This window comes from Oculina patagonica, chromosome 8, assembly GCF_052425735.1.
Source record: "Oculina patagonica isolate OP01 chromosome 8, crgOcupat, whole genome shotgun sequence".
Classification (NCBI taxonomy): domain Eukaryota; kingdom Metazoa; phylum Cnidaria; class Anthozoa; order Scleractinia; family Oculinidae; genus Oculina; species Oculina patagonica.
Window position 1 is genome coordinate 30,237,624 of NC_135765.1, and position 26,733 is coordinate 30,264,356.

General features: G+C 41.6%; 1 protein-coding gene across 2 annotated transcripts; it reads right to left on the reverse strand.

Annotated features, from left to right (window-relative positions):
* Positions 1 to 3,653: 3,653 nt before the first annotated feature.
* On the reverse strand, positions 3,654 to 26,620 carry LOC144664466 (uncharacterized). 2 transcript variants are annotated; one of them, XM_078525613.1, is made up of 16 exons: positions 26,360 to 26,620; positions 21,391 to 21,455; positions 20,085 to 20,966; positions 18,115 to 18,238; positions 17,147 to 17,174; positions 16,616 to 16,704; positions 15,980 to 16,186; positions 13,181 to 13,385; positions 11,591 to 11,728; positions 10,174 to 10,446; positions 9,166 to 9,254; positions 7,822 to 7,941; positions 6,619 to 6,722; positions 6,094 to 6,216; positions 5,844 to 5,909; positions 3,654 to 4,783 (listed from the first exon to the last, which is right to left on the reverse strand). In XM_078525613.1, exons 1-16 carry the CDS (start codon positions 26,475 to 26,477, stop codon positions 4,703 to 4,705), a joined length of 2,712 nt encoding a protein of 903 aa, XP_078381739.1. In that variant the 5' UTR covers positions 26,478 to 26,620; the 3' UTR covers positions 3,654 to 4,702. The 2 variants fall into 2 exon arrangements, with proteins under 2 accessions (XP_078381739.1, XP_078381738.1); XM_078525612.1 differs by having other exon boundaries at positions 7,822 to 7,944.
* Between the last annotated feature and the right edge of the window lie 113 nt (positions 26,621 to 26,733).

Sequence of the window (26,733 nt, forward strand, 5' to 3'; positions counted from 1 at the left end):
TGTAGGGCTATGTACGGCTATGTAGGGTTATGTACGGCTATGTAGGGCTATGTAGGGCTATGTACGGCTATGTAGGGCTATGTAGGGCTATGTACGGCTATGTAAGGCTATGTAGGGTTATGTAGGGCTATGTACGTAGGGCTGTGTAGGGCTGTACGGCTATGTAGGGCTATGTAGGGCTATGTAGGGTTATGTACGGCTATGTAGGGCTATGTAGGGCTATGTAGGGTTATGTAAGGGCTATGTAGGGCTATGTAGGGCTATGTAGGGCTATGTAGGGCTGTGTAGGGCTATGTAGGGCTATGTAAGGCTATGTAGGGCTATGTAGGGCTATGTACGGTTATGTAGGGCTATGTACGGCTATGTAGGGCTATGTACGGCTATGTAGGGCTATGTAGGGCTATGTACGGCTATGTAGGGCTATGTAGGGTTATGTAGGGCTATGTAGGGCTGTGTAGGGCTGTACGGCTATGTAGGGCTATGTAGGGTTATGTACGGCTATGTAGGGCTATGTAGGGCTATGTAGGGTTATGTACGGCTATGCACGGCTATGTAGGGCTATGTAGGGCTATGTAGGGCTATGTAGGGCTATGTAGGGCTGTGTAGGGCTATGTAGGGCTATGTAGGGCTATGTAGGGCTATGTACGGCTATGTAGGGCTATGTACGGCTATGTAGGGTTATGTAAGGGCTATGTAGGGCTATGTAAGGCTATGTATAGCTATGTAGGGCTATGTAGGGCTATGTAGGGCTATGAAGGGCTATGTAGGGTTATGTACGGCTATGTAGGGCTATGTAGGGCTATGTAGGGTTATGTACGGCTATGTAGGGCTATGTAGGGCTATGTACGGCTATGTAGGGCTATGTAGGGTTATGTAGGGCTATGTAGGGCTGTGTAGGGCTGTACGGCTACGTAGGGCTATGTAGGGCTATGTAGGGTTATGTACGGCTATGTAGGGCTATGTAGGGTTATGCACGGCTATGCACGGCTATGTAGGGCTATGTAGGGCTATGTAGGGCTATGTAGGGCTGTGTAGGGCTATGTAGGGCTATGTAGGGCTATGTAGGGCTGTGTAGGGCTATGTAGGGCTATGTAGGGCTATGTAGGGCTGTGTAGGGCTATGTAGGGTTATGTACGGCTATGTACGGCTATGTACGGCTGTGTAGGGCTATGTACGGCTATGTACGGCTATGTACGGCTATATAGGGCTATGTAGGGCTATTTAGGGCTATGTAGGGCTATGTAGGGCTATGTAGGGCTGTGTAGGGCTATGTAGGGCTATGTAGGGTTATGTACGGCTATGTACGGCTATGTATGGCTATGTACGGCTGTGTAGGGCTATGTACGGCTATGTACGGCTATGTAGGGCTATGTAGGGCTGTGTAGGGCTATGTAGGGTTATGTACGGCTATGTAGGGCTGTGTAGGGCTGTACGGCTATGTAGGGCTATGTAGGGCTATGTAGGGTTATGTAGGGCTATGTAGGGCTATGTAGGGCTATGTAGGGTTATGCACGGCTATGCACGGCTATGTAGGGCTATGTAGGGCTATGTAGGGCTATGTAGGGCTGTGTAGGGCTATGTAGAGCTATGTAGGGCTATGTAGGGCTGTGTAGGGCTATGTAGGGTTATGTACGGCTATGTACGGCTATGTACGGCTGTGTAGGGCTATGTACGGCTATGTACGGCTATGTACGGCTATGTACGGCTATATAGGGCTATGTAGGGCTATTTAGGGCTATGTAGGGCTGTGTAGGGCTATGTAGGGCTATGTAGGGCTATGTAGGGTTATGTACGGCTATGTACGGCTATGTATGGCTATGTACGGCTGTGTAGGGCTATGCACGGCTATGTACGGCTATGTAGGGCTATGTAGGGCTATGTAGGGCTATGTAGGGTTATGTAGGGCTATGTAGGGCTATGTAGGGTTATGTACGGCTATGTACGGCTATGTAGGGCTATGTAGGGCTATGTAGGGCTATGTACGGCTATGTGCGGCTATGTAGGGCTATGTAGGGCTATGTAGGGTTATGTACGGCTATGTACGGCTATGTAGGGCTATGTAGGGCTGTGTAGGGCTATGTACGGCTATGTACGGCTATGTAGGGCTATGTAGGGTTATGTACGGCTATGTAGGGCTATGTAGGGCTATGTAGGGCTATGTAGGGTTATGTAGGGCTATGTAGGGTTATGTACGGCTATGTACGGCTATGTACGGCTATGTAGGGCTATGTAGGGCTATGTAGGGCTATGTAGGGCTAAGAAGGGTTATGTACGGCTATGTACGGCTATGTACGGCTATGTAGGGCTATATAGGGTTATGTAGGGCTATGTACGGCTATGTAGGGCTATGTAGGGCTATGTAGGGTTATGTACGGCTATGTACGGCTATGTACGGCTATGTAGGGCTATGTAGGGCTATGTAGGGTTATGTACGGCTATGTAGGGCTATGTAGGGCTGTGTAGGGCTATGTACGGCTATGTACGGCTATGTAGGGCTATGTAGGGCTGTGTAGGGCTATGTAGGGTTATGTACGGCTATGTAGGGCTATGTAGGGCTATGTAGGGCTGTGTAGGGCTATGTTCGGCTATGTAGGGCTATGTAGGGCTATGTAGGGCTATGTAGGGCTATGTACGGCTATGTACGGCTATGTACGGCTATGTAGGGCTATGTACGGCTATGTACGGCTATGTACGGCTGTGTAGGGCTATGTACGGCTATGTAGGGCTATGTAGGGCTGTGTAGGGCTGTGTAGGGCTATGTAGGGCTATGTAGGGCTATGTACGGCTATGTACGGCTATGTACGGCTATGTATGGCTATGTAGGGCTATGTAGGGCTGTGTAGGGATATGTACGGCTATGTAGGGCTGTGTAGGGCTATGTACGGCTATGTAGGGCTATGTAGGGCTGTGTAGGGCTATGTAGGGCTATGTAGGGCTATGTAGGGTTATGTACGGCTATGTACGGTTATGTAGAGCTATGTAGGGCTATGTAGAACTATTTACGGCCTTGTATAGCGGTGTATAGATATGTACGGGTAGGTAGGGACATGTATAGCTTTTGTATGGCCATGTACAGCTGTTTAGTGCTGTGTATCCTCTCCTACGTATTCCTTATATGGGATTTAGTCAAACCACTATATGTTAACTACATGACGTATCTACGCGACGACGATGGTGGTCGTAGGTCCGACCGCTGGTCAAGGGGTTCGCCAGCTCTCAATCTCGTTCCCAGCGCCAACGGGATCCTTGGTCAGCGGTGTGTGGTCGCAGGATTGGCCAGCTCTGGGAACGAGATTGCTTCGTCCACATAACGGCAGTGTTCACAGAAGCCTGTATTTCAACCGTGTGCCTCTTCTCCGCTTGCTTACTCCCGTGACGGATCTTTTTCGAGTGTAAGCGACCGGAGAAGACGGCCGCGATTCACGGTCTCTGATTATTTTTCAACATGAAAATAAGAAGTCGAGTTTTTAAAACGATAAGGGGTACAAGGGTAGATAGGTGAAAACGACACAAAAACGCTTGTGTGGACAGAAATGTTTTCTACCTTTTCTGCCAAGTCAAAACTGATGGAAATCCTTTCCCAATTCCCGAAAAATTTCTTCGCAAAATAAATAGGAGTAACTCTTTCAAACAAAAAAACAAAGAAACATCAGTTCCATCTTTTGTTTTAATCAGGTATAAACGATATTTTACATTTGTTTCTTACAATGCCTATGATAACTTAACAAAAGACAGTTAATATATACAAAGTGACACGAGATAGAGAAGGGGATTATGAACGTGTGGAATTGTAAGCTACTTCACGGAAGAAAAAAAAAAACGTAATACAACTGAAAGCTTGAGACAGTGAATGTTTCTGACTGGAAAAAACCTTTGATTTTCTTTTTTGACAATTCATCAAAATTTGTCCTGAAGTCAAGTGACAAAATTTGGACTAAAAAGTATCATAATGATCACGTGCCTTTGCAAAGATCCTTGCAGTGTTTCTGATTGGTTGTTGAATTTTCGCGCGAGAGTAACAGCCAATCAGAAACTGCACGGAGCTGCGTCAACAGCGAGGAATTTTTTGGGTAGACAGTTAAATAGAGGTCTGTTGAGCTGGGAAGGAATTAAACGTGCGAGGAACAAGATGTTTGTTTAAGTAAACTATTTTTGAGTGAGCTTAGATAAAAGTCAAGTAAGATAGCACGCTGCTTTTTTACACACCGGGTTCATAACAGAGCACTGATCCTGAATTTCAGACGTCTTCTGGTTGCTTCAACGCGTGACCAGAGCACCCAGATCTTGTCCTGTCACGCAACGCTTTCCTCGAAGAAGCGTCACGCGACTATCCAAATCGGCATGACTTCGAAGTGATAGCCTGCGTTACAATCGGACGTGTCACAAACTCCACTAAACCGGCGGTTCAGACTGTCTACGACGCAGGCTACGAAGTTACCGTCACTTTCTAATCCACAAACAATAAATATTCAGCTTAAATGAGCGAAGGGAGGAAACCAAAACCAGTAGATTCATTTGTTAAAGCATAAAAGGATAGTCTCTCTTTTCTGTCAAGTAATGAGCCATTGCATCGTTGGGTTTGAAGGAAAATGTAGCAAAAATCCTCAATGTTGAATAGTTACACCCGTTAGCGATGTTGAAGCGGTAGTCTGTGTAATTCACATTTTAAAAACACTGCGTCTCCAGTGTTCTATAAAATGACTCATTGGCTTTTCTTCTTGGGATTTCGCTTGTTCATCTGCTTTTGAATTATCTCCATTACGCGCTGTCTGTGATCCAATACCTGAGGAAAAAGAGGATCAAATGATAAGTCCAAATAAATAAACAGTATAGAGCGAGCGGTCCGGGCAAGACACTTTACTCTCACAGTGCCTCTCTCCACCCAGGTGTATAAATGGGTACCGGCGAATTTACTGCTGGGGGTACCCTTGCAATGGACTAGCATCCCATCCAGGGGGAGTATAAATACTCCTACTCGCTTCATGCAACGGAAACCGGGATTAGCTCCAGGCTGATGGGCCACTAGGCACAAACGCAGACATGTTTTCAAGCCGGAGTCTCTCTTCGCGCGTTTCACGTCCCTGTGCTCCGGCGGCAACTGACATACAGGCCGAAAAATTCCATACAGTTGACGTAACTTAACAGAAATTCATGTAATGTGAACATGATTGGCCAGAGTGATTACTTTGATCTTGGTTTAACGACATTCTATTTAAAAATTCTCTATGCGTTATGGTTTAAAATGCGCGTCGCAAACTGCTCTAGCCAGCTGTAGAAACAAACAAGTCGTTTTCTAAAGAATTTAAAGAAGAAGTTAACTCCAAAATGGCCATTTATTTTCTTTACGCCAATAAAAAGTTTATACAAAGATATATTATTCACCAAAATTTTAGCCCCCAACTGGACGCCGCCATCTTGGAGCTGGTAATGTATGCGTGACGTCAAAGAGCTAAGCCTGAAGTTTTGTGGGAAAATTTAAATACTCTTAACTCCTTGTTTCTTCGTAGTGGCTTTTGTTTGTCAAAATGCCTCTTTGTGCAGCTCTATTTTGCTCAAACAGAGCTCCAAGAAATACAAAAAACAAGGAGTTTCGTCGTCGTTTCGTTTTCCCCGTCAAACTTCAGGCTGAGCTCTTTGACGTCACGCAAACATTACCAGCTCCAAGATGGCGGCGTTCAGTTGTCGAGTTTTGGGAAAGATTTCGCAGGGTTATAGCGAACATTGGAGGCTGAAATTTTGGTGAATAACATATGTTTGTGTAAACTTTTTATTGCGTAAAGAAAATAAATGGCCATTCTGGCATGGGGTGAATTTCTCCTTTAAGATACTGTTTTCTCTTATACCTTGACCATGGATTTTCTTGAATCTCCAAGCTGCTCAACAACTAGCTGAGATCTTTGAATATTGCCCTGTAAAAAGGAAAGAAAAATAACTTCACAAGAGCAATGAACAACAAAAAATTCATGTATAACTGAACCCAGCTCCTTGAAATGATAAAATTTCGAAAAAAAACTTCCGGTTTTCGAAACGAAGTTGACTTTGGTTTAAAATAAATGTCACTGAGCGACACCTCCGGTATTTTGAACACCTCACCTGAAGTAGTTCGTTTAACATCACTAAATCGTCCTGGAATTTTGTTTTCTGGCCAGGTTTAATCTTCGGGATCTTCTCTCTGATTTCTCCCATCTTTTTCAACACTTCTTGTTCAGCAGATATCTAAAAGTGCAATTAAATGTGAGGTTAAAGTATAAAGAGTCAAAAGCATTCTCGTCCGCATAGCTCTTTCGTTTCTCTTAGCCGGCTTGGCACGAGAAAACGGAGGGCTCTGGGGACATAGGATTTTTGAATTAATTCGAATTTTTTTGATTGGCTGTTTGGAACAAAGAATTCCTAAACGGAAGTCAAAAACGTAACGACTCACTCATACATTCTTTTGAAACGTCATGACTACATACATGAAGACCGGAAGTCCTAGAATGTAGGACTGGAAATTGTGTCCCCAAAGCCCTTCGTTTCCTTGTGCCAAGGCCCAGCCGGCTAGAAGAAACGAAAGGGCTATGGGGACGAGAATGCGTCAAAAGAATATTTCAAGCGGACTCGTTCCAGTCTCCTTCTTACCAGCTCGTCCATTTGTCCGGCGATGTGCTGGACCCGCCAGCCGTTAGCTCTCTGTACAATTCCCTTCTGACTGGCTATTTCTTGTATTGAGGGCTTTCTTTCCTCTGAAGAGCAGACAAAAACAGTGCATTCAGTTATCAATACCGAAAACTACAGGGTTTATTTATGACAGAAGGTAAGCGCCAAGATGGTTTCCGCTGAAAGTTCGAGCAATGAGTGCGAAAATTAAGTACCAAAAATCTACTCATTGCACGGCAACATTTTGTATACTATTTAAAAGATCTCATCGAAATTCATTTGTCTTAGTGACCCCGCAATTAAATTCTAAAGCATTCTCGAGAAAAATTAAAGTCAAACCTTGAAAACATGTATAAAACACGCGCCATTTTGTTTTGAACTGGCGCGAAACGTCCGTTTTAACTGAAATAAAGACAACTTCAAATCCATTTTTCTCTCGCGGGGTCAGCTTGAGTGCTAAATTTTTCGCAGGTTTTTGTTAGCTGTACTAAAACTGTTGCCATGATAAGAGGTCTTTTTGGTAACTTTATTTTTGCCTGTATTGCTTGAAAATTGTGCGGAAACCATCTTAAGCATCAAAAAACTTTAGTCGCATACACGACTACAAAATAGTAAAACTCTTTAAGCACAACGATATGAAACACAAAATAAATTCCACGTGTTAAATAAACATCAACTTCCGCTGAGCATACACTGTAGCGATTTTCAGTGCAAAAAAGTAAGAAATTACAATCAGCAGATATCTCAGCGTCCCGTACAAGCTAAGCTTAATTTAGGCGTATACTCAGAAAGAGAAGGGGCTCATCATCGTTGGGTGTTTTTACGTACAAAACTTCGCAGGGGAAAGGGAAGGGGATCGGCAAGGTGGGGGGGGGGGGTATTTTTGTCAGGGCTTCTATAAGATTTTTCTCTCACAATCTCTTATAATAAGGGACGGACCATTATTTTCTTGGAGGGGGGGGGGGATGAAAAATTTTCCTCTGCAAACTTTTTTTTTTTAGTTTATGCACCTCTGCAAACATTTTTTTTCGAAATTCTTACTATTTTTTGTTATACATATCGTGTTTGCAAACAATTTATTTTGTCTTTCCAGGCCCTGCAAACAATTTTTTCAATATTTTTACCCCCCCTCCAAAAAAATAATGGTCCGTCCCTAAGTGTAAAATACAGTGAGTTGCTTCTGACCTTTGACCTTGACATCAGAATACCGCTGAAAATGTTTATGAGCCGCGTTGGTGTTGATCTTGTAGTTAGCAACGATGGAGATCTTCGGTCTCTTCAGTAGAATGAACTTCAAATCCTCGTCTGCTGTTGGAAATAATTATATGTTCAAATTAGTGTTTTATGCAAGACTCGAAGTATAAATATTCTTCTTTTCCATTTAGGATTAGTTTCTGTCAACTTTAACTGGATTTAAGGGTAAATGAAAAAGAAATGGAAGATCAGCGAGGATCAAAACAGCATAACACGTGGCCATATTTGCCTAGTCACGCAACACTACCCCTCCCACAAGAAGAGGCGTTGTGTGACGAGTAAGATATTGGCTTCATAGGAGACAAGACAATGTTTCATGCAATGCAACTTTAGCGACCTTAAGACTGGTCTAAAATTACAAGAATGGGTACGAGTACAATTCGTGTGCTTCCTAAAATCACCAATCTTATCCCTAACGTTTATTTATGTGTTATTTCGGGGGATGCAATTGTCTCGAAATTCCAAAGTTGTACTCGTACTCGATTTCGTGGTCAATTCTAAAGGTCGCTTTTGCCTCTTCTAAGTTACATGATTGAACGGAGAATCAACATTGACATTGCAACGAGATGGCGAGATTTATTGCAGGAAAACAGTGCCTTTGGTCAAGTTGACTTTATGCTGATTTTTGCAATATACTCTGCTAGAGTGGTAAGAAAAGGGAAAGTAGTTATACATGTACATGTTAGCTGTCTAGTACACAGGGTTCGTACCATATTTTCACAAACGATTTTTCAGTACTTTTCCATGACATTTCAAGGACTCAGATGATTTTTTTCAGGACACCAAAATTCGCATTAACCCTTTCACTCCCAAGATCTGAATATTATTTCTCCTGACTGTCTGGTATACAATTCTTATAATGTTAGTTCTGAGAATTCAGTAGTTTCTTGAGTTAAACAACTTTCCAGAATTTTCAAGGACCGGTAGTTTTTTTCAGGACTTTTCAGTGTTGTAAAGTGTCATAATAAAATTACAGGACTTTCCAGGTTTTCCAGGACCCGTACGAACCCTGAATACAATGCTAACTTTCAAGCGGCACAGGGGAAAAAATCCCGCATGGTTCGAGTACACATTTGGCCACTGAAGTGTGCATACCACGACCAGACAAGTGATACCAATTTAAGACAATCATGATGACCTGGAAAATGCCCCCGTGATGAGCCACAAATTTCTCATAAGCATCATTTAAAAAAACGTGGAAGTCATTAAGAGGAATTGACAATTTGAGAACCAGAGTGAACAGGCTAGCTAAGAGAGAGTTCAAGCTAGTCTTACCTTCCTCTGGCTTCGCTTTCTTGTCTTCATCTATTGGCGAATCAGGTTCCAAGTTCACATTACTGCCGTATTTGTCTTCGGTAGCAACCCTGCAAACAGGAGCATCCACAATTTGCGAAAAGAAAAAACAACATATCACGATCAAAGAAGAAGCCAACAATTACACTGATAATAAGAAAGTGACGATGACTAACGATGGCGACGATGGAAATAGATTACAATACGGACAAACTTAGAAACAAAAGCTTTTTTTATAACCTTTGCTTAGATTCCTTTGTAATTTCGTACAAACTTGTTGCAACACAGAAGTTCTTTTAATGATTGCTTTCAGTGTTTGGCAAGAGTTAATAAAAACAGACAACAGGCCTAGCCGGGGCGCTGCGTTGTGTTCTTGGGCAAGACACTTTACTCTCACAGTGCCTTTCTCCACCCAGGTGTATAAATGGATACCGGCGAATTAACTGCTGGGGGGTAACCCTGTGATGGACTAGCATCCCATCCAGGGGGGAGTAGCAATACTCCTAGTCGCTTAATGCTACGGAAACCGGGATAAGCTCCGGCTCTATGGGCCTCATGGCTCGGAGACAGACTTTACTTTAATAAAAACAGACAAGAGTTCCTTTCCCTCCAGTTTTGAGTTTTGAAACAAACGAAAAATGAGGTTAAATTTTTATTTTTTTTAACCTTACTCTCTCTCTGTCTTTCTTCTAAACGAAGCCAAAGGTAATTCTAAGTACTATCTTTCACAAAAGAACCAGGGAACTGAACAGTCGGCTTAACAAGTGGCAAAGCTTCATTAAAGCACTCGTACATGTAAAGTTTCCAAATCTTGTTACCCAATCACAAAAAAGCACGAGCAGCCGAGCACTCCTAAAGAACATTGACAGTTACACCAGCATGACGTCATGAGCATATGTCATGTTGCTAAGCAACCAAAACAAACACCGCACGCTCAATTCTCCATGGCAACACAACAGAAAAATTGTCTGTTTGAACCTGGATACTTACACATTCTGTTTTCGTGGTTTCTTTCTCGGCGAAGCTGCATCGCTGCTTGTTGTTGTGACGTTTGCAAGTAACGGCGTAGCAGGAGCTGAAGAAGCAGTCCCATTCATCACAGCAGTGGTTGCTACACTTGAAGTGGGCGCTGCCTCGCTGGAAGGTTCTCTTTTGATCTTGTTGGGCGATACTGGTGCGGATTGACTGACAGCTGGTGGTTCGGATGTCGTGACGCTGGTTGTTGTGACTGCTGCGGGCTCATTTGATTGACTTCCAGAATCACTGAGAAGTGAATTTTACGTCAAAAATGAAAACCTGAGCTTCTCAAAGTGCTAATTAAAATTATTTTATTTATCTAAGTGTCCCCAATTTGTAAAGGGTTTTACCTTTGGCTAGATAATACCAACACTTAAATAAAGTTATTGATCAATTAGTTGATCATCAAGGTAAAACAAAAGAAATCATATCTGTGACGGGGTCTGGAAAGGTGTTTTTAATTGACATAGACAAAGATTTTAGTTTTGGTTGACAAAATATATAACACGCTCGAGAGAGGAGGGTTTCTGACATTTCCCAACAGCTTGAAGTTGGTCAAAAATAATTTGCTGTGCATCATATAATATTTTTTCAACTCTCTCCTTAGTGAAGAAGGCCTTAATAAACTGCTAAGAACTCTTCAGGGTGATGTTTAAAATAAAGTCTAATTTTTATTTTCTTTATGGCTCAATTAAGATTTATTCTTGGTTTTCATGTTACGTCATAAAATTCTGACATCAAACTTCACTAGGCCTGCTAAATTTTCGTTTTCATTAGGCGAAAGATAAACTAAAAATATATATGTTTGCAAATTTCCAGATCGATAGTGTCATTCGTTTTTAAAACAGAGCATTTTGAATATTTAAGTTTTCTGTCGTACATGTATGTGACATCAAGCTGAGTGCCGTGACAAAGCTGTTTTGTTTGAAAAAAAGGCCTTTCCTTTCCATTTTGAGCAAATTGAACATTTCAGATATAATAAGTGGTGTTTATGTGAAAGTGTACTAGCTCTTAAGCCAAGGATAGCCGCTGTTGTAAACGGAACTGAGTTCCAGATGGTTTCTCTGACATCACGGCGGCCATATTTGTGTCCCTCGGAAGGACACAGTTATGAAATCTCCATACTAAGCTTTATAAATTTGCGTGGAAAGGTTCGAAAAATAACTCGCTAATGGTTCATCGCACAGACCCGAAACTTGGAGAAATTGTTTATCTATTTATCATCTATAATATTTAAAATTCATAGCTTCTGTAGTTGAGTGGTTTCGAATTAATTTTTTGATTGCGTGACAGTGAAAACCAGCAATACAAGACTATAGAAACCCATTTCAAGTCAGATGTTGGATGTAACTATAAATATAGGTATTGTTATTTTTACAGCTATACATACCTGGCAGGTTTGGGTGAATTTTGTGTTGAGTGCGGCGCTGATAGTGTACTATCAGATCTGGGACTAGCTGCGGCTTCAGTTTGATTGGACACCAGCATCTCAGCGGTGAAGGGCAATTGGCTGGGAGGTTTACGTAACCTGGCAAGAAAACACATCATGTTAGTCTTCGACGACCAGTTATGATAAACTTTGTTATGTCACATCTAGTACCGTGCATGGCAGTTCTTGGACACTTTGCATGGAATGAGGGGTACAAGATTCTTATGCCATGGTCCCTCTAACCAAATATTTTCCGACCAACTCTTCCACTTACTCAATAAGCTTGTAGTATGCAGTTTGTCATCAGCATTGGACAAAGAAAGAATTATTGGAAGTCAAACCTATGACCTTTTGCAAACAAGTCAGACGCTCTAACCACTGAGCTATAGCAAGGATCGTGGTGAGCTAGGCCATTTACTGGGTGGGAGGCGCAGTGGTCTAATGGTTAGCGCGCCGGACTCCGGACCAAGCGTTCCGGGTTCGAGCCCTGGCTGGGGTCACTGTGTTGTGTTCTTGGGCAAGACACTTTACTCTCACAGTGCCTCTCTCCACCCAGGTGTATAAATGGGTACCGGCGAAATAATGCTGGGGGGTTCCCTGCGATGGACTAGCACCCCATCCAGGGGGGAGTAGAAATACTCCTAGCTGCTTAATGCTAAGGAAACCGGGATAAGCTCCGGCAGTATGCGCCACTTGGCTCGAAGCTGACCATGTGACATTTAAGGGGCTAGGTCAAGGTATTTTATTGGCAAAATCACAGCCATGTATAACAAACAAGGATGATTTTTGAGCATTATGAATGACACCTTTTTAAAAATTGAGATAAACTTGAAAAAAGTTGGGTCGACATTCTTCAAGTTTACCCGAACGCAATCCGTTTTTATCTTCTCAAATTTTGCCTGTCCATGCCCCTTTTTGGCCTTTCTGTGTTTCTTTTGAGTTATTCTACAGTTTTAAGCCGTTTTTGTGATATTTCAGTTAATTCTATAACCAGTTGGTCAGTATCTAACTTTCGCGGCTACATTCTAAACTTAATCCGGTAACGCTTCTATCCTGCTTCTGTCGTCGGGTCATTCGTTGCTACGCTACTAAATGAAACAAGACCTCTGTTTTAATTGATGCCCTCTTGAAAAGCCGGCGTCAGGTCATTCGTTGCTGACTTCGTTGACAGAATATGCCACCGTCAAGTTTTTGAGTTTCCTTATAAGGAAGGAGACCAGACGACACGGCAGAGTAGGGATAAAGCTTGATACGGCCTGAAATGCCGTGACATAGCCTCTTCAAGTCCTTTATAATGCTAGTCATTGCCATTGTCCTTGTCTTCATCATCATCACCATCATCAATGTCATCAGCCACATTAAAATGATCATCACACAAACAGAAAACAACACATAATAGACCTCTTCGGTATTCCAACAAACAATGGCACCATGTCAAAGTAACTTAGACAAAAATGTACCAAAATGTCCACCCCAACCTCGTTCTGACGTTTTTGTTTGTACGCACTGAAGAGGAATGCAGGAAAGGTCTATTGACAGTTTTTAACATACCCTTCTGAGGTTCTTTTGCGCAGGATACTTGGTCTTGGAGATGTGGCATTAGGATTAGGAGCTGTGAGCTGTGCAGCTTGCATGCCGGCTGATTGAGGAACGTTAAAGATCGGGACACTGTATATTCCAGCTGTTGCGCCACTAAAGTCCATAACCCCTGCCGTCACCGGAGTGTCTGTCCCAGTCAGGTTAGCTATCCCTGAAGCTGAGATGGCAACAAAATGATTAAAAATCAAGGATAATCAATTGTCAGGTTAATTAAAGTTTTGATCAATATTCAATTAATAATTATAATCAATGATCGGCATATTGCAAAAATATAAGTCCTACTCAAAAATAAGTCCATAAAAATTATTACAGGGCTCTCTATTATAGCACTTGCTTTGTATTTGACATTCTTAAAAACCTGAAATGTTTGTTTACTAACTGTAGGACTTCATATTGTTATGTTTTGGCATTTTTTCCATGTGGTACTCTTATTAGTCTTGTATCCATATACCTTATTATAGGAAATTAACGCGTCATGAAATTACCGCGAATTTCAAACTTTCGCGTTAATTTAAGTCGCGTTAATTTTTGTTAATGTTAATTTCCGCGCCGTTAATTAAGTGGAGCGCTAATTTCCATGATGTTAATTTCCATTATTTTGGCTTCAATATCTGGTTACAGTCCAGATGTTTTGGACTCCAAGGAAAAAACATAATTTTATCTGCCACTATCATTGATACTGTGAAGAACGCTCAAAGTGGGAAAAGTACCACGAACATTGTTTTCGTTTAAGATAACACGCCTACAAGTGTTGAAATAAACTTGTTCCTGTTGTGTACGTCGCATTAATTTCCTTCATTTTGAAATGTTACCCCCTCTTTCGCGTTAATTTCCTTCATTGGGAAGTAATTTTCCCTTCAATTCGCGTTAATTTAAGTCGCGTTAATTTCCTATAATAAGGGGGGGATTTTATGCAGCACAAGTTTTCATCCAAAAATACAAGCCTGTCTTATTTTTGAAATTTTACAGTATTGAACAGTGACAATCCTATGTGCTTACTTTCATCTCCAGGGTGATTAAGACAGGGCGGCAAATAAGTTTTTTCACTTGAAAGGACATTTGTCCTACTAAGACACCAACTTGGTTGGACAAAAGAAAATTGTGGTCGGACATCACCAAAAATAAAAGGTTGAATTTTATTCATTGTTGGCCTAAAATGATTTACGATCAAAAAATTATCCGGACATCACGTCCAACCACACTTGGGATTTCGTCTGATGTGAGCAAATTTTGGGTCAGCCAATGTCCGATGACCGACTGTTATTTGCAGCCCTGCTAAGAGGTGGTATACTTTACTAGAAAATTACATGTATATGTGTGCACAAAAAATATTTGCACCAAAATAAGTGTTAAAATAAGTGTTTAAGACGGATTCCGCTGAAAGTTCGAGCAATGAGTGCGAAAATTAAGTACCAAAAATCTACTCATTGCACGGCAACATTTTGTATACTATTTAAAAGATCTCATCGAAATTCATTTGTCTTAGTGACCCCGCAATTAAATTCTAAAGCATTCTCAAAAAATAAAATAAAAGTCAAACCACGAAAAAATGTATACCCTAAAGTTCCGTGTATAAGCCGCACCCGTAGATAAGCCGCACCCCCGATTTGGAAGCCCAAATTTTGGAAAAAAATATACGGTCCATAAAGTTTGAAGTTTAAGTGAAGTTCTATTGGTAAACAAACAAGGGCAAACAAGCACGGTTTCGAAACACTGACACGGCGGTTGTTGCAATGTTTAATATAAATTAAGTCTTACGAAAGCGAAATTTCACTTGTCATACCTCCCTTTTAGTTTGAGTTCACAATATCTTAAACTTGGATGCTCTCTTGATATCATTTTTTCGAGATTATCACTTCTAAACACTCCTGAAACATTTGTAATTCGTTCGAATCGTACGCGAATGATGAATGCTTAGTAGCCAAGCTTTGAATTGTAGAGAGGAGTCTGGGCAATAAAAACAAACATGGCGGCGTTTTCTTCGGAAGAGACCACGTTTTTATTTCAAGATTCTTGGAAACTGCTACCCGCAACAGGATCAAAACTACATGCAGAATAAGAGTTTGTTAATCCAGCAGATGCATTTGTTGTGAAGGTCAATAAAAAAGCGAAGCGGTTGGCCATTTGCCTTGTAAGAACTTGCGTTTTATATCTTGGTGCATTCTCGCACACGGCGGAAAGACATGATTCGAAGTGACCGGCAGGTTTCACTGCAAACAGTTTTGCAGAGGAACTAAAAGGCAGTGAACAACAAAGTTTTCAGGTTGTTATATGTTTATTCAATGACGTCTTGAGAAGTTTTTATGAATATTAATTAGGCCCTTGAGAACTCCAACCAGAGATGTTTCCGTAGATAAGCCGCACCCCCAATTTTTGACTTGAATTTAGAGGAAAAAGGTGCGGCTTATACACGGAACTTTACGGTAAAACACGCGCCATTTTGTTTTGAACTGGCACGAAACGTCTGTTTTAACTGAAATAAAGACAACTTCAAATCCATTTTTCTCTCGCGGGGTCAGCTTGAGTGCTAACTTTTTGGCAGGTTTTTGTTAGCTGTACTAAAACTGTTGCCATGATAAGAGGTCTTTTTGGTAACTTTATTTTTGCCTGTATTGCTCGAAAATTGTGCGGAAACCATCTTAAAGAGAAGTTGAATTCTAACAGTCACACATAGCCCCTTAGACTCTACCAACTGGTCCTGAGCAAAAGCCCTAGCATACTGAGAACATTAGCCATACAACATCAACATACCTCCCACTCCTAGTGCAGCGGCAGATGGCTGGAAAATGAGCCTCGGGTGATCCATTATTTGCATGGGATTTACTCCAGCTGCTGCCGCCGCTGCAACTTGGGCTGCAGCAGCTGCTGCAGCAGAGGTGGCAACACTCTGTGACCTTGCAAGAGACTGCATTGGACCAAAGGCAGATTGGTGGTACTGTGCATGAAGACCTGGGTGAACTGTAGTATAAAAACCATGTCCATTAATTTTTAGGAAATTATTCCATAAGAAAGAACGTTCCCCCCTGTACTTTTCAGACTAGCCTGACAAGTTTGTTGGTTCCCAGAGTTAAGCATATTTCCCAAAATAGGCCCATCTACCTGGAAACAAAAGAGCCCCCCCCCCCCCCCCGATATAAGCCCCCCTCTGCCTGGATGACAGTACTAAACAGGGGTCAACACTGCTGTGGCTCATTTCGAAACATTGTTATTCCCCCCCCCCACCTCCCGATATGAGCCCAGGGCTTATAACTGGGATTTTATTGCATGCCACCATGTCTTCCACAAATTTTGTAGGCACATGTCCAGTGTATTACCAAAGAAAACATACAGAATCAGTCAGGAGAATTTTATATTTTGAGTTCGGCACTGAAAGTGTAATACACCCACCTAATGCATCCTGATAAAACAATCCAGCCATGCCTGCCATACTAGCCATGCCAGGGTGATAAGGGAACTGTGGTATAGCCTGGTGTGCTCTGATGTTAAAAAAGAAAACGCTTTCATTAAGGTCATTACCCTGAAATAGAACTGAACATAGATTTCTAACCAAACTTCACCTACTGGTGTATTACTTTATTAAAGGGAATTTAAATTTTGAAGTAAAAAAAGGGGGTCACCAGATTCGTTTAGGAGCGGGAAGACCTTGTATATTCCATATAATTCCTCTAAAAGTCCTCTGCGAGTACTATTAAATTACACGTTTTAGCGATAATTTATTTTTCAAACACAAAAATTGATCTGTTTTCATTTCACAGATTGAATTTGATCGCTACACCCAAAATATGAGAAAAAATTGATAGGTCAAGTCCTCAGCTGCTTATTTTTCCACCTTCCGCCTATTATTTACATCCTTGGTAAAAGTAGAAAATATGACAAAATAAATCTGTTGAAACAAGCTGAACATAATTCCTTTCTTACCTTTCCATTCTACCTTCATTTCCAACAACTGCAAACAAAAAGAAATCGACATTCACTTGTAAGTATTAAACAATGGCATCCACTTCAGTAAATTCACTTCTCTACCCTTTGCACATACAGAGTTTTCATTAGAAGGCAGAACCCAGGTACCAGTACTAGGATACACAAGAATCAGTACCTGGCTACTTTCAAATGTAACAAAAAGAAATTTGCTATGACATTGTGTTCTTTTCTGCCCGCCTATTCTCCTTTTAGTACCTTGCTACTTCAAAACTTAATGAAACCTCTGACATAGCTAACTGGTCTGCTTCCCACCAGTTGGGATACAGTAAACACCCGCGTGTAAGAACCTAGTGGTTTAAGAACCTGCTGGCAGAAATTTGCCATTTTCATACCCCAAAATATAAGAACCTGTTTAGGGAAGCAAATTTCAGCAGGTTCTTATATGTGGGTTATAGAAAATTTTTATGAACATTTTTAACAGAACATCCCAAACTGTATTTACAAATAAAGAAAAGACAGATTCACATAGACTGTAATTGTCTTCTTTGGACCTTGCATGAGGCTTGAAGCAATACAGTTATGAATAAATGCTGCATAATGAAGGACCAAACCCATTTTTTTTCTTCTCATACAATAAAAAACTATGGCTCCTCCTTTGAAATTAAGAACCTTATTAAGAACCTACTTAGCCTAAATTACCAAAAACTACCCCCAAATACAAGAACTTATTTTGCCAAACTTAGAAAATTGTAGGTTCTTACACGCGGGTGTCGACTGTAATGTTTTGGTTTATTTACAATATGTAGACCAGCAGAAAGCAGTTAAAAGGTCATAATTTGTATCCATAGTGATGACTGATAATACATACATGTACACTCTATTATACTGAATAAACCTTCACAAAATGTTTGAAATGAACTCTACAAGCCTACAACGACAATGACAACACCAACAAAAGAACGTACCTGAGTTAAGTGATGGGCCTGCCAAGTGTGGAACTGTGGAAATAGTGCTGGTATGAAGAGAGGATACTGTTGCTGGAGAAGCAGAGCCACTGGGTTTACTCAATCTCATGTGATCTGGTGGGTTCTGTAAACAAAATAATAAATTATTACATGTATAGAAACATTTATAGCACAATAGCTAGAAGTTATCTTGGTGGGGTAAGCAGACTCTGATGTCTCTCTTCTTTTATTAAAAACTAGCAATGGTATAAATATTGCAATTCTGGCGTTTTGATTGGTTAACAGGTAATGGTATATGAGCTCATATACCATCGACCACAAATATGGTAGCCGACACGCGTCAACGAAAACAGCCCAGGAGCTAAAAATATTGCAACGACCAGTCAGATCAGAGATACATAGAGGGTAATACATGATTGTGTGAAGATATGAAATTTATCTTTGAGTGTTCCGACCATTTTCCGAAGATTTCTCAAAATTTTCAAAATGTTGTCCGAAGGTCATACAAATGTTTCCGAACATTTTCCTTAAAATTCCGAAGATTACCGAAGATTGCAGAGGAAGATCTCAAGATGTTTCTACTTAATATCAATAAGGTTTGGTTTCTTTGAAATGTGAAACATGGCAAACGCTGCAAGCTGATTGGTCAAAAATGATATCACACATGTGTGGATATCATTTTTATTAACACATGTGTGATACCATTTTTATCGATTTGCTACCACTTGCTATACCACTGCAGTTTATATAATAAAACAAAGATCTCCACAGAGAGCTCTACATATGTCATTAGAAAGAAATTGTTTTGCATTGCATCTTATACACCTGTATGTCTCTCTCAAACCAAAGAAAGAACTACGTGTACAATAGCCTTATTAAAATAAATGGGAATCCAGGGTGCAAAGAAAATGGATTTTCCAGCTCACCCCTTAGGCTAGTTGGAACCATAGTGTGTCAGCCCAAAGAGATTTCCCAGTATCCTTACTTCATCTGTCAAGTATAAAGTCCAAAAATGTTACTTGCCCATTGGGCAAGTGATGGATAAAATCCAACAGAAAACTTTACTTGCCCTGGGCTATCAGACATGACTTTCTTTGCACACTGGAGTCAAACATAATTCATTATTTTAAATGAAAAAAGCCCCCAGGAGGGTACTCAGGATTTTAAGTGACAGGGATGATGGAATGGGGGCAAAAATCAAGAGCCAAAAAAAAAACCCTAGGGCTTTAAACAAAACCCAAAAAAAATCCCTGGACCAAAAACCAACCCCCCAAAAAATCCCATGCCAAATTTCTGACTCATTAAATTTTTCAGAAAGGGCCAGAATGATCTGAAGATATAACACAAAGAAAAACATTGTAAACACGTTCAGTGTTTGTACTTTATACGCAGAACTATGCGGCCAAGGCACTACCACAAATCTTTAGATTGTTTTTAATACCAAAAAATCCTTAGTTAAATCAAGCCACCCCCCCCCTCAAAAAAAAAAAAAAAAAAAAATACCTGTCAAATAATTTTTCTACCCCACAAAATCAATAATCGAAAATTTCAAACCCAAAAAAATCCTTCCATCATCCCCGTTAGGGGTGACTATCGGGGTCATTTTGCCTATTGCGATAGTACTGCGATAGTCAAATTACTATTGCAATACAATTGCGATAGTAGTGACACTATTGTGACATTATTGTGATAGTATTGTAATTAGCGTCTTTATAGCGTTGTAATCATTTCTTTCTCCTAGAGGGGGGTGGAGTTAATATTCAAACCACCATTTTGAACGCAGACAACGAGGCCCTGGAAACTATCGCGATTGTAATTGATAGCTGAATTTTGCGATTGATGCATCGCTATTGGAGCACTCCCAATCGCAATGCATCGATAGTTTGATGTATCGTTACACCACTAATCATTGTCACTTGAAATCCCGTGTACCCCCCTGGGGAAAAGCCAAGAACAAAGGTTGTGCATACCATAGAAGAATCAGAACTTGAAATGGGAGGTTGCCTAGGAGCAGTAAAAGCCAAGTGATGCGGAGGAGTATAGACTTTTGCTGTGGTTGTCAACATAGCTTGCGTCATGCTGACAGTATTGGATGGGAGCATCTTTGACTGCTGGGAATGACCAGACATCATACCGACAGCAGCTGACGGCATGTGAGACATACTGCTACTGACAGACGCCCCAACACCTGAAGCAGGTCCACTGCCATGTGCAGAACTGGGATGGTGGGACGGTAATGCGACAACAGGCGGCTTTTGTACTGGGTGACTTTGGGAAAGGGGTGCTGATGGGACAATGGAGATTACTTTGTTGCCGACAGACGCAGGAGGGTGAGCTGCTCCCATGGACTGGACAGTGGGTGACGCCCCTCTCCTTGCTAAATCAGACATCATAGTTGGTCTGGCATCACGCACCTCACCCGCCTTGTGTTCTGTCCCTGGTTGATGCATGGATGTAGCAACTGCTACGGTAGCTAGATGGGAACCAGAAGTCCCTGGGGAAGATGGGCGTGAGGAGCTTGACGTCACAGGTGCATGTGTTTGTGATTGTCCTCCACTGCCGTGAGCTTGACTAGTAAGCCCTACTGGTTTGGTAACAGCAGAGGGCATTGTTGGGGTGCGTAATGATGTATTCCTGGGTGTCACCCCAGCAAGTGCGCCCGCAGCAGCCCCGGCTGGAACATGGGAGAATGCAGGCTGAGGCATCCTCATCATTGAAGCTAGCAGAGGGTGGCCAGCTCCAAATCCCTGCATACTGCTTGCTACAAGACTCGGTGCAAGATGACCAGGAAGCATTCCAGCAAGAGCGCCTGAAGCTGGAGCTATTGCACGATTCTGAAGAGGTTTTCCCATCTTTAAAAATTAACAGAAATTTAAACAGTGTGAATTTCTACTGCAATTTAATTAACACCATGCATAGTGTGGAATAAAATGTGAACATACAGACAAAACAAAGAGTGTGGCATTTTCAGTAGATTTTCTACTAGATGTTTATCAGGTGTTGTAAATTATTTTATTTATGAAATGAAATGGTTTTAATGCCAATCTGTTTTTTTTTTTATAACTTAAAATTTTGGTGATTTCTCTGTTCACCTTCATGAGAGGTCAGTAGAAGTTTATTGGTGCTCGCGCTACCAATTCGTACATGTTCATGTACATGTATACACACGACCAGAAAACAACATGTCACATCTGGTTCCTGGCCAAAACATTTTAAAAGCAAACTTTTTATCTTAGAATGTACAAAGCATAAATGAATTGTTGTCTTCATACAAACCTTAAGATTTGCTTGGTCAATTTGTGGTCTGTGAAAACTTCCACTCTCTGGTCCTGACATTGGAACTGCAATCACAATAGAAACAGTTTAACATCTATGCTTAGCATCATTACAGAAACATTGCTTGTTATATTTGCCAATGACCAAGTGTGAGGTCCAGATGTAGAATATTGACCAGGTTCTTTGGTTTTTTGTGGGAGGTGCGGTGGCCTAACGGTTAGTGCGCTAGACTCCGGATCGAGCGGTCTGGGTTCGTGGCCTGGTCATTGTGTTGTGTTCTTGGGCAAGACACTTAACTCTCATAGTGCCTCTCTCCACTCAGGTGTATAAATGGGCACCAGCAAATTTACTGCTGGGGGGTAACCCTGCGATGGACTAGCACCCTGCTTTAGAGGATTTTTAAGCCGTTCAATAAATTCGCAGTTTGTGTTTCATCAAGTCTAAAACACTCAGCTGCGCCTCGTGTTTTAAACTTGATAAAACACTGCTGCTCATTTATTAAACATTACATAAAATTAAAAGTACAGTTGAACCTCTTTAATATGGAGACCAAAGGGACAGGAAAGAATGTCTGTATTATGGAGGTGTTTTTTGTCTCTTTTGGACCAGAGGAGCTGTCTGTTATAGGGAGTTGTTGTAAGAAGAGGTTTTGACTGTACAAGTGCAAGTGCAAGAAGTCTGGAGGAAAATACAGCAAGCAGCCCAGATAATAGTTTTAGTATTAGAGTCAAAGATGAATTGTGATAGTTTTAAACTTGGATTTTTTTGGTAAAACAAAACAATAACAATGAAGTAGGGATTTTTTTAAGTATAAATACTGTAATACAAAAATGTCAATGAACAAATTTATAAAAACTGATTTGCTACTTTCCTTAAAAAAGACCACACAAGGAAATAACACTGAATATTTCAAAACAACTGCTATTGATGTTAATAATGCAGGAAAGAAAAAGTCTTGGAATACAGTGTTTTTAGATTTTCTTTTTGCTAATAACTGCCGCAATTTTCAACCAAAGAAACATTACATGTAAGCTTATTGGTTTGATTCAACGTATATGTAATTAGCGTAACTAATAAATGGCTGATAATTTGACGAGTCACTTTGCATTTCTTAATATTGAAATCTTACAGCACAGATTGCCACGCAGGCATCAAACAAAGCTTTATGTTTAGAATAAAGGGGAGGCGGCAATTTGTGAATACAGTATGTCATTCTATTTCGGTAAAAATCGGATCGCGGAAAATTCAAACATTACGGGAAGCATCGGCGGATGGTGATGCTTGTCTAAATCACAAACTAGGTATTGGGGCCAAGGCAGTCTTGCCCAGTCTGCCAACTATTGTATAGGTCATTCCTATTTCGCAATTACCTTGTTAGCTGTAATATTACTTTAGACAAGTAGTACTAGTGATTTTCCAGCATGCAAGTAGAAGTACAATCATAGCAATACTTCAGTGTCGCATGTCTTAGATAGGCTAGTTGCTAATGCTCTTGCAGCAAGTACATACGTTAAGCAAGCAGCCACTCCTACCCCTACCCCTCCCACAGGGTCGCATTGACTACCCATCCCTTCACCCCTTAACACAAATCTTTGGCTGGCAGAATTACTTAATGATGAGGATCGCTCATTCCTCACAGATGGCATTGTTAATGGGTTCCAGTTAGTCCCTTCTGGCACCCATTTTGCAAAGGCACAGAATAATAATTACAAATCAGCTACTGGCACCTGTGTCAAAGCAGCAGTCGAGCAGACTATCTTCAGCGAAATCCGCGAGGGTAATTATGTTGTTACAGAATCCAAACCTGCTATTGTAAGTGCGCTGGGAGCTATTCCCAAGCCAAATTCTTCAGAAATTCGCCTTATTCATGATTGTTCCCGCCCGCATGGCCAAGCCCTCAACGATTATATCAGCACTCACTCCTTCAAGTTTCAAACCTTAGATGACGCTATAGCACAACTCCAACCTAATTACTTCATGGCTAAAATAGACCTACGTCATGCCTACCGTTCTGTTCCCATTCACCCAAGTAACTATGCAGCCACTGGACTACAATGGCATTTTGATGGTGATGACGATGTCACATATTTCTACGACACCCGCCTTCCCTTTGGAGCTACATGTAAACGTTCGCCAGAGATTTTCCATCGTTTGACCCAATCGGTGCGTAGAATGATGGCTAGGCGAGGTTTCAATTCCGTTGTGGTTTACCTCGATGATTTCCTGGTGATCGCCCCCACACGCGAAGCCTGTCAGCTGGCCTTCTCCACCCTGTTACAGCTGCTTCAAGACCTTGGGTTCTCCATCAGCTGGCACAAAGTTATCCGCCCTACACAAAAACTAGTGTTCCTAGGTGTAGAATTAGATACAAATAATTGTTCATTGTCCCTTCCGTCGAGCAAGCTTACCGAACTCCAGACTGTAATATCTAACTTCCTGAACAAGCGACGGGCAAACAAGAAGCAACTCCAGCAACTCGCGGGTAAACTGAACTGGGCATGTCGAGTGGTTTATGGGGGACGTACTTTCCTTCGACGCATCTTGGACATGATGAACACCCTGCAGTCCACCACGGCTAAGGTTAGGCTATCCTCTGATTTTTTTGAGGACATCAAGTGGTGGCACTCCTTTTTACAAGTGTTTAATGGCCAGCGCCCCTTCCTCAGTACAAAGCCGATCACGGACGTGGATACAGATGCTTGTAATCTAGCCGCTGGCGCTTACTACAGAGGTGATTGGCTATATCACCATTTCTTATTAGACTCCCCAGAATGTGCAACCCTTCATATTAATTATAAGGAAGTACTGGCTCAAGTCTTCGCTGCTTTTCGCTGGGGTCCATTGTGGGAAAATCATCATGTTATCATTCACTGTGACAATGTTGCAGCTGTACATATTATCAATAAAGGCACCACTAACCATCCTCTTGTTATGTCTTTTCTTCGTAAATTGTTCTGGCTATCTGCCATTCACAACTTTCGTTTCACAGCCAGCTATATTAAGGGCCAGCTAAATACCACTGCAGATGCTGTTTCGCGCCTTCACCAACCGGACAAAGCCATCGCCTTTTCCCGCCTCCTGCTGCAGTATCAACCTATTCAGCAAGTCTATTCAACACCTTTGGTCAATCACATGTCCCTGAACAGTGGTATTTTCCTTCTTTCCAGATTCACAAGAACCAGAGCTTGCCAAGGAACTTGAAGACGAAATCTTCCAGTACCGCTTCCATACTTTTGCAGACAACACAAAGGCAACCTACCGCACTCACCGTGCCAGCTATCTCCGGTTTTGTGCACGCATGGGATACCCACCTTTTCCTGCACAGCCTGCCCACCTCTGCCAATATGCAGCTTTCCTAGCTAGATCCCTAAAGCCATCCTCTATTCCAAATTATTTAAACATTATCGGCCTTATTCACAAGGAGTTCAACTTACCCAATCCCCTAATAGACAACTGGTCCTTACAATCCCTCCTTACAGGTATTAAACGGGTTAAAGGGGAACCACCTGCCCAAAAGTTACCTATCACCCCAGATATTTTGCTGCGTATTCACTCTCAGCTAGACATGCGCTCTAGTTTTGATGCTTCGTTCTGGGCCATTTGTTTGGTTTCTTTCTTTGGCATGTTACGCAAGAGCCACCTGCTAGCCAGTTCCCCCGGGGCTTTCAATACATCCCAGCACCTTTTACGCTCAGATTTCCAGTCCTTCCCCTGGGGCTACTTAATGTCCATTCGCTGGAGTAAGACTATCCAATTTCGCGAAAGGGTTGTCCAACTTCCTCTTCCCCTTATTCCAGACTCCCCCCTTTGTCCCGCTAGGGCTATAACCCGGGCTATGTACTTTACCCATCAGGCTAACCCCAGCTCACAGGCCTTTTTGTTTCTCAGCTCGCCTGACCTACAACAAAAAATTTTTACGTACGCTATGTTTTTAAAAAAACTTAGGGCGGTTCTTTTATCCCTAGGTCTGCCAGCCAAAGATTATGCCTGCCACTCTTTCCGTAGGGGTGGGGCCTCCTTTGCTTTTCAAGCAGGTATTCCTGTAGATCTTATTAAGATTCTGGGTGACTGGCATTCAGATGCCGTTCTCCTATACCTTACGGTTCCACTTACTATCAGACTTCAGTCAGTTAATATCCTTGCTAAGGCTATTATCTCAAACACATCAATATGACTCCACATTCCACACGTTGGGTTTGGAGTGTAATTTAGTATTTTATTTTCTATGTTGTTATTGAAAGTTACATTTTAACAGTTGTCAATAAAGGCTGCCTTAGACCCAAACCTATGTGTGTTTTGGTTGTGTGGTTTAGGGGAAGCATCGGCGGATGGTGATGCTTGTCTAAATCACAAACTAGGTATTGGGGCCAAGGCAGTCTTGCCCAGTCTGCCAACTATTGTATAGGTCATTCCTATTTCGCAATTACCTTGTTAGCTGTAATATTACTTTAGACAAGTAGTACTAGTGATTTTCCAGCATGCAAGTAGAAGTACAATCATAGCAATACTTCAGTGTCGCATGTCTTAGATAGGCTAGTTGCTAATGCTCTTGCAGCAAGTACATACGTTAAGCAAGCAGCCAGTGTATTTCGCAGTTATTTTCCCTCCCTGCCCACCCAGTTTTTGGTTTTATTCTTGGTGGGCTTTGTTTGTACAGGCAGCCTTGTGTATTATCTTTATTTCTGTTTTATTTTGATATAGTAGTTTGTCTATTGTTCCTCGGAGTGTAATTTAGTATTTTATTTTCTATGTTGTTATTGAAAGTTACATTTTAACAGTTGTCAATAAAGGCTGCCTTAGACCCAAACCTATGTGTGTTTTGGTTGTGTGGTTTAGAAAAATGTTATGAAGTCTGTTCGATGTTCCCATCTGAAATAAGGCTCAGGCAAGCGTTTCGATTGAACAGGATTTGACGAACTACGGAAAATGCTAAGAATTACAGTAATAGAGTAAAAGAAAAGTGAAATACCTCCAGGATTAGCGCTCAAAACTTTGGATTTGTCGTGTTTTTCCACGTCTTGTGAAGGATTCCGTGCTGGGCCGCCAACTACATCGCGTTCGTGTCGATCTTCAGCTGGGTAACTCATCGTTTTCCACTCAAATGTATCACATTGGAAAAATCTCAACGGCAGCAGTTCTTAATTTCCGGTAAAATCGGAAAAAGGGTCATAAAAACATTGAACGGTTTTGAAATTCGGGGGCAAAACGAGAAACCCAGTGATTTTTTCGCGAACACTACTGCGCGCATGCCATAGCAGAACCATTTCAGCGCAAAAACCGCGGGCTCAAAATGTCGGGAATTGTTTTCGAACCTCTTACCCAGGTTCTACTCCGCTTTCAAGA